Below are 15,455 nucleotides of genomic sequence, written 5' to 3'. Positions count from 1 at the left end.
AGCTGATTTTAAAGGGACCTCAGATTTTTTGAAAAAGAGCATGAGAGAGCAAGAATAGACCTTTGTGTAACATTTAGTCTTATATATCAATAAATATTAGGTCTGTCCGTGAGCCAACATAACAGTGGCTTAAACAAGACAAAAGTTTTTTCTCTCATATGTAAACAAAGACTAAAGGTAAGCTATCCCATTGGCCAGAACTTAGTCACACGGCTATGTGAGCTACAAGGGAGGCTGCGGAATGTAGTCTTTATTCTGGACAATCTTGTGCCTAACTTTAAAAAAATGAGGATTTTTGTGTGTTTTTTTTGTTTTTTTTTTTTTTTTAGAAAAATAGGGAGAGAATGAATTGGGAGGTAAGCAGTCTCCGTTTGGTACAGGAAATGAAATCTCAAGTGTCATAATGTGTCTTCTTTATTGTAAGGTCATTTGTGGTCTTTTTCAGGTTTGATGTACTAATTTCATACCCATAAGTCTCCTTCCCTAAAGTCTGCTCCCTGACTCGTCAGGTACTGTGATCAAAAACAGAGTAGAGAAAATGAGACAGTGAAGGGAGGGAAACTGATAAAAATATGTTACTAGGCAGGTTACCACTGTGAGCAACTGGGGCTCAGTTCCACTTAGGAAGGAACTCTGTGGAATGTACCTTAGGATCATCCCTTCAAGGGACAGGGAAGCTGGGAGACTCATCCACCAATTTCTAAAACTCATTGGTTGAGGGTTGCTCCTGGGGACATTAAATTCCCAGTAATTCCAGGGTTTCCTGCACAGAAGCTGAGTCAGCTCACAGAGCACCAAAGTCCTTAATTAGAGAAGCAAAGAGACACAGGCACTTGAAGTAGGAAGCTGTCCACATGCCAGGAAGTGCTCATCGTGGCTTCATGTCACCTCAGAGGTGGGCCAAAGGTAATAGGAGGCAGAACATTATTACATAGTGTCTCCCACAGGAGGTATTTTCATTTCAGTAGGAGGGAAGGACCAATACAGGATTAGAAAGTAGAGGACGGGGGACTTCCCTGGTGGCACAGTGGATAAGACTGCGCTCCCAATGCAGGGGGCCCGGGTTCCATCCCTAGTCAGGGAACTAGATCCCACATGCATGCCACAACTAAGAGTTCGCATTGCCACAACTAAGGAGCCACCTGGAGCCCGCCTGCCACAACTAAGGAGCCCACGTGCCGCAACTAGGACCCAGTGCAACCAAATAAATAAATATTTTTAAAAAAAGAGTGTGGGCATTTTACTGTTGCCCCACTTAAAAGAAATAATAAACCATTCCACTAAATAAACCCAGATTTAAGCATATGTGATGCTGGGAAATAAAATCAAATAGACACAGATAAACACACACACACACACACATACGCATGCACGCATACACACACACGAGGAATTATGGGAAATTGACATGACTACGCAAGGGTGCCTTTTTCTGCTTTACTGTCTCACTGATGGCTTGATTGTGTTTTCTCCTGCAGCTACCTGCTCCCTGATGATAGCAAAGCCACCAAGCACAAAACTCTGGTAATAAAAAAGAGTGTCAACCCTCAGTGGAATCATACTTTCGTGTTCACTGGCCTGCATCCCCAGGATATAAAGAATGTTTGCCTAGAACTTACCGTCTGGGACAAGGAGGCCTTCTCCAGCAACATCTTTCTGGGAGGAGTTCGTTTGAATTCTGGAAGCGGTGAGGGACTTGGTAAACCTGAGATAGTCTGTGACTTGGCATGGGGCAGGGGAGTGGTTCCTGCAGGTTTGATGTGTCCTAAGTATATATGTAGTTTCCTCTTAGCCGACTCTCGAAATTTCCACAGATGCTCTATTACTTTAGCCAAGGATTGGTTCATTGTTAAAATTACTACTATGTAACTTTGTATCCTTCAGCTAGAAGTGTGGGGTGTATAATGCTTATATTCAGTCCTTTCATAAAATACCATTTACACTTTAGTCTAAGTGAATTTCAACTACTTTCTTGAGCCTTACTTCAGGATTTTCTCTGGAGAGGATCACTAAGACAGCACATGCTTCTGACCGGGGAGAAAAGGACTTCCAAGACGAACTTGACTTCAACCTCTTCTCAGTTTTGTCCATGCTTGCAGCCATTACACTGCTTGAATCGAAAGGAAATCCATTTTTCCCCTAAAAAATAATGTCTCATGTTGTTCAAACAGGTCATGGAAACACACCACTGATTCCACAAGACACAGCTTTAACAGGGCGAATTGGGGAGGGTGGGGGGAATTACAGCAGTAGAGCACGTGTATAGATTCGGCAGAGCCAGGACTAGCTCTGCCACTAAAACAAAAACTCCCAGTCAGCCTGTTCTTCTGTTGTGTTAACTCAGTCTAGATGAGCCAGCTTTCTACTTAAACTACCAAAGTGAGGGAGAAATGAGCCCCTAGGGCCATCCTGGTTTGTTCCACATCATCTAGGCAGAGGAGAGTAACGCAGGCTACAAAGGATGTAGTCCATGCTAACTCCACTCACTAGATATGGTGAGAACAAGCCACTGAAGGGCTCTCTGGTCAGCGGGTCCGCCTCAGAGGTTGATAGGTGTCTTCCAGAAGATCAAAACGTTTCATTTGTAAAGTGTAATGCTTCCCTTTCCCTTCTTTAGGTGTGAGCCATGGGAAGACCGTGGATTGGATGGACTCTCAGGGGGAAGAGCAACGCCTCTGGCAGAAGATGGTAGACAATCCTGGGACTCTGGTAGAGGGCGTGCTCATGCTCCGTGCCAGCATGGGGAAGAGTAAGCTCTGAAGGTACCAGTTCTCCAAAATGAGGCCTCTTGGGACTGTCTGGGTGTTATTTCCTACCAGTAGCAGGCTTGGGACCTGGAGTCTGCTTCCCTGCCATTTCTTACCTGAGGGTATTGGGACATGAGAGGAGAGATATCAGTGTTATGAACACCTAGAGTCTTGCCGGGTGTGTGAAAAAGCATGTACCTCTCTATGTGCATGGGCCAGGGCTTTTTTGATTGCATGATAGAAAGTATACCACACTGTCGTGTCAACAAGCAAATTGTGCAATGATTCATAGGTTTTATACCGTAGGGGAAATGGTGCGTGCTTATTTGAAGCTGCAGTTGAGATTGGGAGTCCCCAGACTTTTTCTAATTGTGAGTGGCTTTACGTTTTCTCAAGGTTTGAGGGAAAAGGGGGCCACTTGGAATGTAGACCACTTGAAGAGTAAGAAGAGGGGATAGTGGGAATCCCCATGATCCAAAGAAGGCATTGTGGGTATGGACTCTGGGGCAAGGGCATGGCCCTCTTATTGTGGCCAACTTGTGGATTAACCGGGTAGGTTTTCAAGGTGAACTGAGGTTTTTCTGTGGTGACTATGTAATTGCTACTGTAAATCATCCCACTTTTGGGAGTGAAGAGAGCTAAATCATTACACCAGAACAATAGATGTAAACCAGGATTGACCCGGCAAACTTGGGAGGTAGAGTCACCCTAATTATGACCTAGCCATCGTAGACATTTATTTTATAAAATGTTCTAAGCTATTAACTAAGAGGGAATAAGAAGCAATGCACATTTTTCGGCCCCTACTTGTGTAATGTCTACGATATCCCATTGCTCAAAGGAAGTCATATGGCCAAGCCCCAAATCAAGAGGCAGGGGAACATACTCTACTCACACTGAAGCCAGGGCAAGAGCGAGGATGCAGGAAGGAATGAAGGAATGTGGCCAGGAGTTCAATCTACCTTACCTTCTGTCACCTGGGATTCCAGAGACTTTAGCCACCAAACTTAGATATGAAGGGAGTTAAAGCTGAAAGGGACCTCAGACCTGGTTCCTCATTTTGAAGATTCCAAATCTGCAGCCCAGAAAGCAGAAATGACTTGCCCAAGGTATTATAGAAGCTGTGAGTGTATCCAGACTTAAATCCAGGGTGTGACCCCTAGACCAGTGTTCTTTTCACTGTGGTCTTTGGCGTGATCCGATGCTTATCGTGATGGACAGGAGGACCTAGACCAAGGGAGGTGGAGCAGAGTCTGATTATTTGTGTATGAACGTAACTGACCCAATCCTCTTCTGGAGTCATGTTCTAACCCCTCAGCTCATTTTTTCACTCGAATTCATGTATTGATAAAATCCTTAAAAGGATAGATACTGAATTTTACTAGTAGGAAAGCTAGAATCGTCTTCAGGCTTATTCTAGCTAATTGTTCCATATTCTGAATTTCTTCTTGAATTTTGAAAACAGGTTTAAGAATATATTTAGCATTATTCTTAGAAAGGGGAATAAGCAATCCATATTCATTATTATTAAAAAAAACAGCCTCTCTAATTCTAGAAAATTGAAGTTATTAGTCTAGTGTAGCTTAGTGCATATGGTACATTTTTTTAAACTCACACCCATATCTCTATGTTGCCCTTCTTAAAAACGGAAAACAAAAAGTGTACGATCATCACTACTTCCTATATTGGAAATATAAATTGTCTTCAGACTTGATACGACTGAGTATGTCTTCAGAGACATTTTAGGGGAGGTGAGAGAGGGTGGCGATGGTGAAGCCTGGAGACACCTCTAAAGTCGACAAAATGAGGCAGATTTATTCACTAATAATAAAAGTGGCAAAATTAATCAATTCCAAAATTTATAACTCGAACTCAAGATGAGCATGAACTTTATGTATTCAGACCTTTGCCACGGTCAGAGCAATTCTGTGTCGTGACTTCATAAAATCCAACATCTAACTGGGTATTTCCATAACGCAAGACCCAGGTGTGCCTAAGTCCATCAGAAACCCGTTGGTGTGGCTCTTAAAAATAAAAGGTAAATTGATCTTTAGGTTACTCTTTTTTAAGTATAGTGTAGAAGTACAAAAAATATTTTTAATCTAAGTGATACATGTGAATGGCATAAAACTCAAATGGTTCAAAATTGTGAAAATTAAGTCCTACCCCTTCCTCTTCCGTATCAGTATATATTGACAGCCTCATTCTTTTTTATGGCAACAGGGTATTACATTATGGGATATATTAAATTTATTTAACCAGTCCTATCAAATGCCACATTAAATATGGTTAACTAAGCTATCTATGTTTGGTGGCTTTTCTAAGCAATCTTTTTTTCAAAACTAAACACTTTGAAATTCAAAATGAGATGTGTATATTGCACAGCAATTCTATTTCTGGGTATTTATCTTACAGAGATAGATACATATGTGAGAAATGAGTACATACAAGGGTATTGCTTGCAGAAGATTGGAAACAACCCAAAAGCCCTTCAATAGAGGCCTTTGGCAATATCATACATGCCTAATTTTTCTGTTTCATTAATTGTTCCCTTTCCTTCTCTGTTAAAGATTGTTAACATTGGATTCTTTGATGCTTGTTCTTTCTTTTCTCCTCCCTTTATCCATCCTCTCCGGCATTATCATGTATTGTATGCTCATGGTTTTATGATTACTTATATGCTTATAACTGCAGATTCACATCCCGAACCCAGATCCTTCCTCTCAGCCCCGGATCCAACCGCCTATATGATATCTCCACCAAGATAGCACATGCTCTTGACAGACTCAAAAATGAACTCTTTATTCTACCTTCTCTCTTACACCCATGTCTTTCTACTCCAGTACATCCTGTCTCAGTACCTGGTACCATCGTCCACCAGGTTATGCTAACTAGACACTGGATAGTAATCTTTTTTTTTATTGACATATAGCTGACTTAACAATATTATGTTAGTTTCAGCTGTACAACATAGTAATTTGATATTTCTATACTACAGTTATTCTAAAACGTTGAGAATATTCTATGTGCTGTACACTACATCCTTGTAACTTATTTATTTGATACCTAGCAGTTTGTACCTCTTAACTCCCTTCATCTGTTTTGCCCCTCCCCCCATCCCTCTCCCCTCTGGTAACCACTACTTTGTTCTCTGTATCTGTGAACTGTTTCTTTTTTAAATTTTATTTATTTATTTATTTTTGGCTGCGTTGGGTCTTCGTTGCTGTGCGCAGGCTTTCTCTACTTGTGGCAAGCGGGGGCTACCCTTCATTGCAGTGCGTGGGCTTCTCATTGTGGTGGCTTCTCTTGTTGCAGAGCATGGGCTCCAGGCACGCAGGCTTCAGTAGTTGTGGTGCGTGGGCTCAGTAGTTGTGGCTCGCGGACTCTAGAGCACAGGCTCAGTAGTTGTGGCGCACGGGCTTTGTTGCTCCGCGGCATGTGGGATCTTCCCGGACCAGGGCTCGAACCCGTGTCCCCTGCATTCAGATTCTTAACCACTGCACCACCAGGAAAGTCCCCTGTTTCTGTTTTGTTATATTTGTTCATTCGTTTTATTTTTCAGATCCTACATATAAGTGAAAACACAGTATTTGTCTTTCTCTGACTTATTTCACTAAGCATAATGCCCTCCAAGTCCATCCATGTTGCTGCAAATGGCAAAATTTTGTTCTTTTTCCATTGTATATATCTACCACAGCTTCTTTATCCATTCATCTGTTGATGGGCACTTAAGTTGCTTTCACACCTTGGCTATTGTGAATAGTGCTGCTGTGAACATTGGGTGCATATATCTTTTCAAATGAGTGATCTTTGATTTATGCCTCTTCCTTACCCCGAGGCAAAATCAATCAGGGCATCATATTGATTCTACCTCCTAAATATCTCAAAAGCCTGTCCAGTTCTCACCATCTCCATGCCACCACCCGAGTACAAGCCACCGTTATGCCTCTCTACGATTATTACAGGTTTCCTAGCCGCTATCTTTGCAACCACTCTTGCCCTCCCTCAATCCACTCTCCATACGGTGGCCAGATTTTCCCAGCATGTTATTTTTAAATGTTCAAACATGCAGAAAAGTTGAAATGATTTTACAGTGAGCCCTTATACCTACCACCTAAATTCGACTTCTACCGCTAGCTATACTTTCTCATCATTGTCTATCTGTACATCCTCAAAGTGCTCTTTTAAAAAAATGCACATCTGATCATGCCTTAAAACCCTCCGTGGCTTTCCATTGCCCTGAGAATAAAATCCAAATTCTTGCTCGGGGCCTGCCAAGCCCTGTCTGAGATGGTTGCTTCCTCCTCTCCAGCTCACCCCGGGCCATGCCTCTTTCTCTCTCCCCTGCTCTTCAGCCACGCAATGCATTTTTCTGCTTCTCAATCGTGCCAGCCTTTACTCCATCTCATGGCCTTTGCAAAGGAATCTGCTTGCTTGTTCTCCTCATTGGCCTGATTTCCATTCATCATCCAGGTCTTGAACATTACCTGCTCAGGGAAACCTCTCCTGACCCCCTTCTGCCTGACTAGGTCACAACAGCCTGCCTCTCTTTCCCCTTCATTACATACATCGCCATTTTCATAAATGATTCACGTAATGAGTCCTTTAATGCCTGTGTCAGTTCACTCCCCACCACATCCCTAGAATGTAAGATTCAGAAGGGCAGAGACAATATTTATATTTAAATTGTTTCACAGCTATATCCCCTGTGCTTAGTTCAGAGTAGGTAATTTGAAAATATTTGTGGATTAAGTGAAAATGAAAAAAAAAAAAAGTAACATCAGAGAATGTGAGACCAGATAAGGAAACTGGGACCCACATAGATCAAGAAAAATCTCCGACTGTGATTGCCGATTGATCTTTTAAAAGCAACGTTTCTGTAAGTACTTTAGTTACAAACCTAAACAGCTCATTCCAGCTTCTCTTGGCATAGATAAAAGCAGAGTGAGCTCTCCAGCCCAGCATCTCAGCTTCTCAGAAGAAGAGACCATGGCCTTGCCTGGAAGATCCTACTCCTTATTTGGAGCGCCCTCAATTTTCCCTCAGTTGAATCAGACAAGTTGTAAAGGGACATGGGCAACCTTACAGGCCTGACCTGATCCATTCAGTTTGTAAATAGCACCCGCAGGGTATGTGGAAGATCCAGTGAATCGGCTCTCATTTTGCTTATGTTGTTACTGTCATTGGAATTATCAGGAGGTAGATTTTCCAGGTCACAAAAGCACCAACAGCAAAGATATTTTGATGGGACTTTTTATTTTGGCGTCCTTTTCCTTAAGAAATTTAAACAAGTATATGACCAGTCATCATTAAGTATTGATACATAACTAATGTGTGAATTGAGCCCCCTCGATTCACAGTAATAGCAGCAGCAGCATCACCTGCTACCCCAACGTTTCTGTTGTGCGGGGGAGGAGAAACCTGTGGAAAAAATAAGGGCAAACCCACTTTTAGAAGCAAAGTGGATGAAGATATCAAGTCCCAGAAGCATCACAGAAAGAAATACTGTGGCATTTTGGGCTGTGATCAGTGTTTGTTTTTTCTTCCACGTAGATATTTCACCCTAAACTGAGCATTGCTTTTAGAAGCTGGCAGAAGGGCTTTCCTCCCACAATGGTATATTTATGGCCTCTGAAATTAAAGAAAATAAATAGGACGAGGAAGTTTATATAGGCAAAACTATAACAAAAATCAGATCTTGCAAGGTTTGAGCAAAGAGCCGTGGAAATTGGGCCACATCAAGGATTCCAAAAGATTATCTGAATCATCTGGGGTATGAATTTAATACATTGATTCCAGAGCATTGCTCCAAACCTACTGAACAAAGTCTCCAGAAAACTTCATCATTTTTATCAAGCTTCTTAGGTGATTCTAATAAAGTGGATCACAGTTTGAGAAAGACTGCATTAGAGGACAAATTATCTTGACTCTATTATTTGGACCCACTCTACATCATGATGACAGATTGGCTTTGGCTAACTTGGACATTATTAATTGCAAGGCAACCATGGTGAGGTGGAAGGAGCCCAAACTTGAACTCGGATTGACATAAGCTCAAGTCTTGACTACTTACCAGGCATGTGACCTCAGTCAAGTTAATTATCCAATCTAGGCCTTGATCTAGTTGCCTGTAAAATAGGGATAATTGGGCTGCCTTGTAGTAATTGAAGATATCAAATGAGGTAATATATGTGAATATGCTTTGTAAATTTTAACCCACTGTGAAAAACAGAAAAGGTCATTATTAGTGATCTAGAGATAGCAATCTGCAGTTCATAATCTCTTAGGCCCTTCTTTTCCTGGGTGCTTGGCTAGGTCTTGATCATTCTATGTACAATGAAGTGGTCTCCAGTGTACAGCAACAATACAAAAAAAAAAAAAAAACCCTTACTTTGTTATGTCACGCATTGTGGAATTTCCTACTGCATCTGATTAGATAGTAAGTCTTGCAAAAGTGTTTAATTTGAGGGAGAGAAAAACTGGTCCGTTTTTTGTTAAGATGTTGTGTAACCCATAAGCCAACTATCTTTCCACCCTTTTCCTTAACGTTCTTTCAGTGTAATGACCGTCTCTTTCTATGGCCCATTGCTTCTCCCCTATGTCAGGGAGATCACACCTACCTTCTTCACAGGGATGTTGTTCAGAATCACACTTTTTATCCACAGAAGGAAATTTACCATCCTCTCAAAAGAAATTCTATAGAAATACAAACTGCTGTTGTCATTATGAGGAATGCGTAGTGTTTCACAGATTAGCAATTGGACCTCATTTACCACATTAGAATTTATTAAACTATTCTGGCAGAGGGTTCCTTTCATACTTGGAGAAGGGAGGTGGAGTATATAGTTAGTATTGCCTATAAGTGACAAAATAGATCATATTTTTCTCTCCAGTATTTCAGCACAAGAGGATAATTGTCTCTAATCGTTTTCCTTTTTCTCTGATTGAGGCAGACACTAATAAAACAAGTAAAATATTTTATTATAATAGTTATGGCCAAAGTTTAAATCATGGGTGTTTGCTGAGGAAAAAAAGTCCATAGAAGAGCAGAGAAGTAGATATGGATTTGAATCAAAATATTTTCTTTTTATCCCTTTGTTGTTAGATCTGCTTACTTTGGGAAAGGAATCTGACTCTTCTTTCTAAGCATGTTTTTCTACTTAGCCAGAGGTTCATTTTGTCTTCAGAAAGTTGAAACTTGTTCGTGCAGATCCATGGGAATTGATGAGTCCTAACAGTAAAATTTTTTGAATCTTTCACATTTGGAAACAAGGAAGGAAGGGAGCCATTCCACCACAAAACAGTTTATGTCAATCATTTATGTTTGAACTGTAGTTAGAGTGATTGAGTGTTGGGAATATATTTTCTTTTCCATCCTTTCCAATATTCATTATTCATAAATTGACATTTTTGAAGAGAGGTCATTGGCTTTCAGTTGATATGAAGAAAGAAATGTCTAGACTTTCCTGAATCTTCTTGCTTTTGACCTTCTTCACTACCCACAATTAATTAGTCCTTCTTGATTCCTAAATATCGTCTTACATTGTGCCTCTGACTGATGGGGTGCAGCCCAGAACCTTAGGAGATGCCCTCAATGCTTTATGCCACTTGGATTAATGGAAATGTTATTATTAATTTTCAGCTCTTTCCTATCACCTCCGAATCCAGCTCTGTTAGAGTCATTTTTTTGCAAAGCATCTGAATTCGCAAAGCCGGGTTGGGGTGAGGGGGGTTGCCCTGGCTGCTTCCCAGGGTGTCAAATTTTAAGGGGTACTAAACATCCCTGAAAAGGTAATGAGGTAGGGAACTCCTCTCAAGAAAAGTATGGTATTAGCAGGAAGAAATAATGTCTGCTTGAGTAGATAAGTGAGGAGGGGACCCCATAGCTGAAGAGCAATTCATGGTTGATGAAAGACAGGTCTGATTAGAGACAGGGTTTCTGTTTTGCTGAATGGGGGATATAACTTGGGCCAGGCATGAATTGCTAAGGACATAGGGAGAGGGGGTTTGCCTCCACTGGAGATTCCCCTCCATTGGAGATATCCTTTATCCCTTCCACCAGGCAGGATTCCTCAAAATAAACAGTGTAAATAAACCTCTGAGACGGGCACCACATCATCGGGGCAAGAACTGGCCCAACTCTGAATGCGCTAGGTCCCCGTTCCTGGATTGAGTGTAGCTGTCACAGGCAGGCTGTTTTGCTCTGGGCCTGAAGATGAGTCCAAGGGTTTAGTGGACTGGAGAGGGAAGACACACTTTCAGTACCCTAAGAACAGCTGAGGATCACTGGGTTCCTGGGACATTGGAATGGCAGCTCTCCTTGGGAAGAAGTATGAGCGGTAATTTTCCAAACTCTGCCAGTGACCAGGTCACCTATATCTGCCTTGTCACTGGCACCCGCCTGCTTTGGCTGCCAATTTACTCTCCTAAGCTCCTGCTCTGATACGAAGTTGATCTCTTTGTTTGTTTTTAAATTAATCGACTTTAGACTGAGAAGTTAGAGCAGTATTAGGTTTACAGAAAAATTAAGCAGAAAGTAAGAGTCCCATATACTACCACTCCCCTCCCCCTGCAAGTGTCTCCTGTAATTAACATCTTTCATTGGTGCGGTATGTTTATTATAATTGATTAACCAATATTGGTACATTATTATTAATTAAAGTCCATAGTTTATATTAGGGTTCATTCTTGGTGTTTTACAGTTGTATGGGTTTTAGCAAGTGCCTAATATCATGTATCCACAATTACATTATCATACAGAATCATTTTGCTGCCCTAAAAATCCCCTGTGCTCCAACCTCTTGCAACCACCGGTCTTTTTTACGGTCTCCTTTTTTTTTTTTTTTACTGTGTCTATATATTTTTCAGGATGTCATGTAGTTGGAATCATACAGGATATAGCCTCTTCTGACTTGCTTCTTTCACTTATCGATATGCATTTAAGGTTCCTCCATGCCTTTTTGTGGCTTGGTAACTCATTTATGTCTTTTTTTCATTGTGGTAAGAGCACTTAACGTGAGATCTACCCTCTTAACAAATTTTTAAGTGCACGATACAGTATCACTGTTTTTAGTGGGGGAGAGGGAGAGAGAGGGAGAGAGAGAGGGAGAGGGGGAGGGAGGGAGATGGAGAGAAGGTTGAAAGATCTAAGAAACAATAATATTTTTAAAATTCCCTTGGGAATTCCCTGGCGGTCCAGTGGTTAGGACTCCGTGCTCTCACTGTCAAGGGCCCGGGTTCGATCCCTGGTCAGGGAACTAAGATCCCACAAGCCTCACGGCCAAAATAAAAAAAAAAAAAAGAAAATTCCCTGGAGATAATGGGAGGTCTACATTCATTTTGCTAGTTTTCTTGGTTCTGTTGTTGGCTACAAATTACTGTTCCTGTTTACTTGTTTTGCCACATTTAGTACAAAATTAGTAGCAATGCTTAAACACTTAACATGCCTACTTCTAAGCTTCTGTATGGAATATGCACCCCAGACCAAAGCTTTGTGCCACTCTGTACTTAGTGCAAAGTGTAATGTCTTTTTCATTAAATTCACTTTCCTAAGATCTCTCCTGTGTTCTATTACAAGTTATTCCTGGGTACTTGAGGATGCATATCCTTGAAGATGCGTTGTGTGTCACCTATTCCTCCTGCTTTTTTTTTTTTTTATGTCTAGTACTTTCTTTCTTTTTTTTTTTTACGTCTTTATTGGAGTATAATTGCTTTACAATGGTGTGTTAGTTTCAGCTTCACAACAAAATGAATCAGTTATATATATACATATGTTCCCATATCTCTTCCCTCTTGCGTCTCCCTCCCTCCCACCCTCCCTATCCCAGCCCTCTAGGTGGTCACAAAGCACCGAGCTGATCTCCCTGTGCTATGCGGCTGCTTCCCACTAGCTATCTACCTTACATTTGGTAGTGTATATATGTCCATGCCGCTCTCTTGCTTTGTCACAGCTCACCCTTCCCCCTCCCCATAGTGACATTAATCTTTAAGGAACTACCACTTGCTGAGTTCTGGCGAAATGTAAGAGAAAACCATCCACAGTTATCTAAATAAGGCTATTAAACTATTTCTCTTTTCCAAATATATGATTCTGTGAAATCAGATTTTCTTCATATACTTCAATCAAAACAACATTGATACTGCAACAGACTGAATGGAAAAGCATATATGAAAATCTAGAAGTCTGCTTTTATGGCGCACTTTGAAGAGACTTGCAATCATGCAAAATGATGCCACACATCTCGCTTTTTTAAAAAGTTTGAGAAGCATATGTAGTTTTTCTAAAAAATGTGCTATCTACATCAACATGAGTTTATTTTTTTCCTAAATGAATTGAAATATAAATTAGTTAAAACTTTTTGAGTCTTAATTGAGGTACAACTGACATATTAGTTTCAGGTGTAAAACGTGATTCAATATTTGTATATATTGTGAAGTGATCACCATATGTGTAGTTAACATCTGTCACCATACGTATTTACCAAAATTTTTTTTTCTTGCAATGAGGACTTTTAAGATCCACTCTCTTAGCAACTTTCAAATGTGAAATACAATATTATTAACAATAGCCACCTTGCTGTTATTACATTTCCAAGACTTACTCACTTTACAGCTGGAAGTTTGTGCCTTTTGACCCCCTTTACGCATTTTACCAACTACCTCCATCTCTCTGGTGACCACCAGTCTGTTCTTGAGCTTGGGGTTTGTTTGTTTTTTAGACTTCAAGTATAAGAGGTATCATATAATATTTGTCCTTCTTGGGCTTTCTTACTTCCCTTAGTATGATAATCTCTAGGTCCATCCATGTTGCTGCAGATGGCATTATTTTATTCTTTTTTATGGTTGAATAATATTCCATTGTATTGTATATACCACAGCTTCTTTATTCATCCATCAGTGGACACTTAGGTTGTTTCCATAGCTTGGCTATTGTAAATAATGCAGCAATGAACATGGGGGTGAATATGTATTTTTTTGAATTAGTGTTTTCATTTTCTTCAGATAAATAACCAGAACGGGAATTGCTGGATCATATGGTGGTTCTATTTTTAAGTTTTTGAGGAACCTTTATACTGTTTTTCATAGTGACTGCACCAATTTACATTCCCACCAATAGTGCACAGAGTTCCCTTTTCTCCACATCCTCACTAACACTTGTTATCTGTCTCGTCTTTTTGATAATAGCCATTCTAACAGGTGTGAGGTGATATTTCTGTGCTTTTGATTTGCGTTTCCCTGATGATTAGTAATGTTGAGCATCTTTTCATGTACCATTGGCCGTCTGTATGTCTTCCTTGGAAAAATGTCTATTCAGATCTTCTCTCTGTTTTTAATTGGATTGCTTGTTGTTTTGCTATTGAGTTGTATGATTTAATATATTTTAGATATTAACCCTTTATCAGATATATGATTTGCAAATATATTCTCCCATTTGATAGGTTGCCTTTTCATTTTGTTGATGATATCCTTTGCTGTGCAGAAGCTTTTTAGTTTGACTCTTTTTGCTTTTGTTGATTTCACTTTTGAAGTCAGATCCAAAAAAATCATTGCCAAGATGATGTCAAGAAGCTTACTGCCTATGTTTTCTTCTAGGAGTTTCATGGTTTCAGGTCTCACATTTAAGTCTTTAATCCATTTTGAGTTGATTTTTGTGTACAGTGTAAGATAGTGATCTAGTTTCATACTTTTGCATGTGGCTGTTCGGTTTTCCCAACACCATTTATTGAAGAGACTGTCCTTTCCCCATTGTATATTTGTGGCTCCTTTATAGTAAATTAATTGACCATACATGCATCGATTTATTTCTGGACTCCCTTTTCTGTTCCATTGGTCTGTGTGTCTGTTTTTAGGCCAATACCGTACTGTTTCAATTACTATAGCTTTGTAATGTAGTTTGAAATCAGGGAGTGGAGTGTGATGCCTCCAGCTTTGTTCCTTTTTCTCAAGATTGCTCTAGCTATTCAGGGTCTTTTGTAGTTCCATATGAATTTCAGAATTGTTTATTCTGTTTCTGTGAAAAATTACATTGAAATTTTGATAGAGATTGCATTGAATCTGTATATTTCATTGGGTAATATGGAAATTTTAACAATATTCTTACAGTCGATGGGCATGGAATATCTTTTTGTTTACTTGTGCCTTCAGTTTCTTTTATCAATATCTTATAGTTTTCAGTGTACAGGTCTTTCACCTCCTTGGATAAATTTATTCCTAGGATCTTTTTGTTTCCTTCTAGTGTATTCTTCATTTCAGTTATTGTGTTGTTCATCACTGATTGTTTGTTCTTTAGTTCTTCTAGGTCCTTGTTAAGTATTTCTTGTATCTTCTCGATCCGTGCCTCCATTCTCTTTCCAAAATCTTGGATCATCTTCACTATCATTACTCTGAATTCTTTTTCAGGTAGATTGCCTATTTCCTCTTCATTTATTTGGTCTTGGGGGATTTTACCTTGCGCCTTCGTCTGCTTGCTGTACAGTAGAAACTAACACAACATTGTAAAGCAACTATACTCCAATAAAAATTAATTTTAAACAAGTAAAAAAAAAAAAGGTGCCGTGCTCAATAAATATGACACATGAATGAAAAAAAAATTTATTCCTAGGTATTTTATTCTTTTTGGTGCAATTGTGAATGGGATTGATTTCTTCTCAGTTTTAATTTCTAGCACAGTATATATTGGTAGATGTAACTAACATAAATGAAAGTGCT

The 15,455-nt window shown here is 39.9% G+C and overlaps 1 protein-coding gene across 3 annotated transcripts in view; it reads left to right on the top strand.

The window, feature by feature from the left end:
- The window catches only part of SYTL5 (synaptotagmin like 5), a 220,990-nt gene that overhangs the window by 197,817 nt on the left and 7,718 nt on the right, over positions 1–15,455 (top strand). For all 3 annotated transcript variants that reach the window (XM_067722582.1, XM_067722584.1, XM_067722583.1), the window contains 2 exons: positions 1,479–1,687; positions 2,618–2,762. In XM_067722582.1, the coding sequence (XP_067578683.1) occupies positions 1,479–1,687; positions 2,618–2,760 (352 nt within the window). In that variant the 3' untranslated portion in view covers positions 2,761–2,762. The remainder of the gene's footprint in view (positions 1–1,478; positions 1,688–2,617; positions 2,763–15,455) is intronic.

The sequence above is a fragment of the Pseudorca crassidens genome, chromosome X (assembly GCF_039906515.1).
Source record: "Pseudorca crassidens isolate mPseCra1 chromosome X, mPseCra1.hap1, whole genome shotgun sequence".
NCBI classification, from domain to species: Eukaryota; Metazoa; Chordata; class Mammalia; order Artiodactyla; family Delphinidae; genus Pseudorca; species Pseudorca crassidens.
Note: the sequence above shows the minus strand (reverse complement) of the source record. Positions and strands in the feature narration are given on the sequence as shown.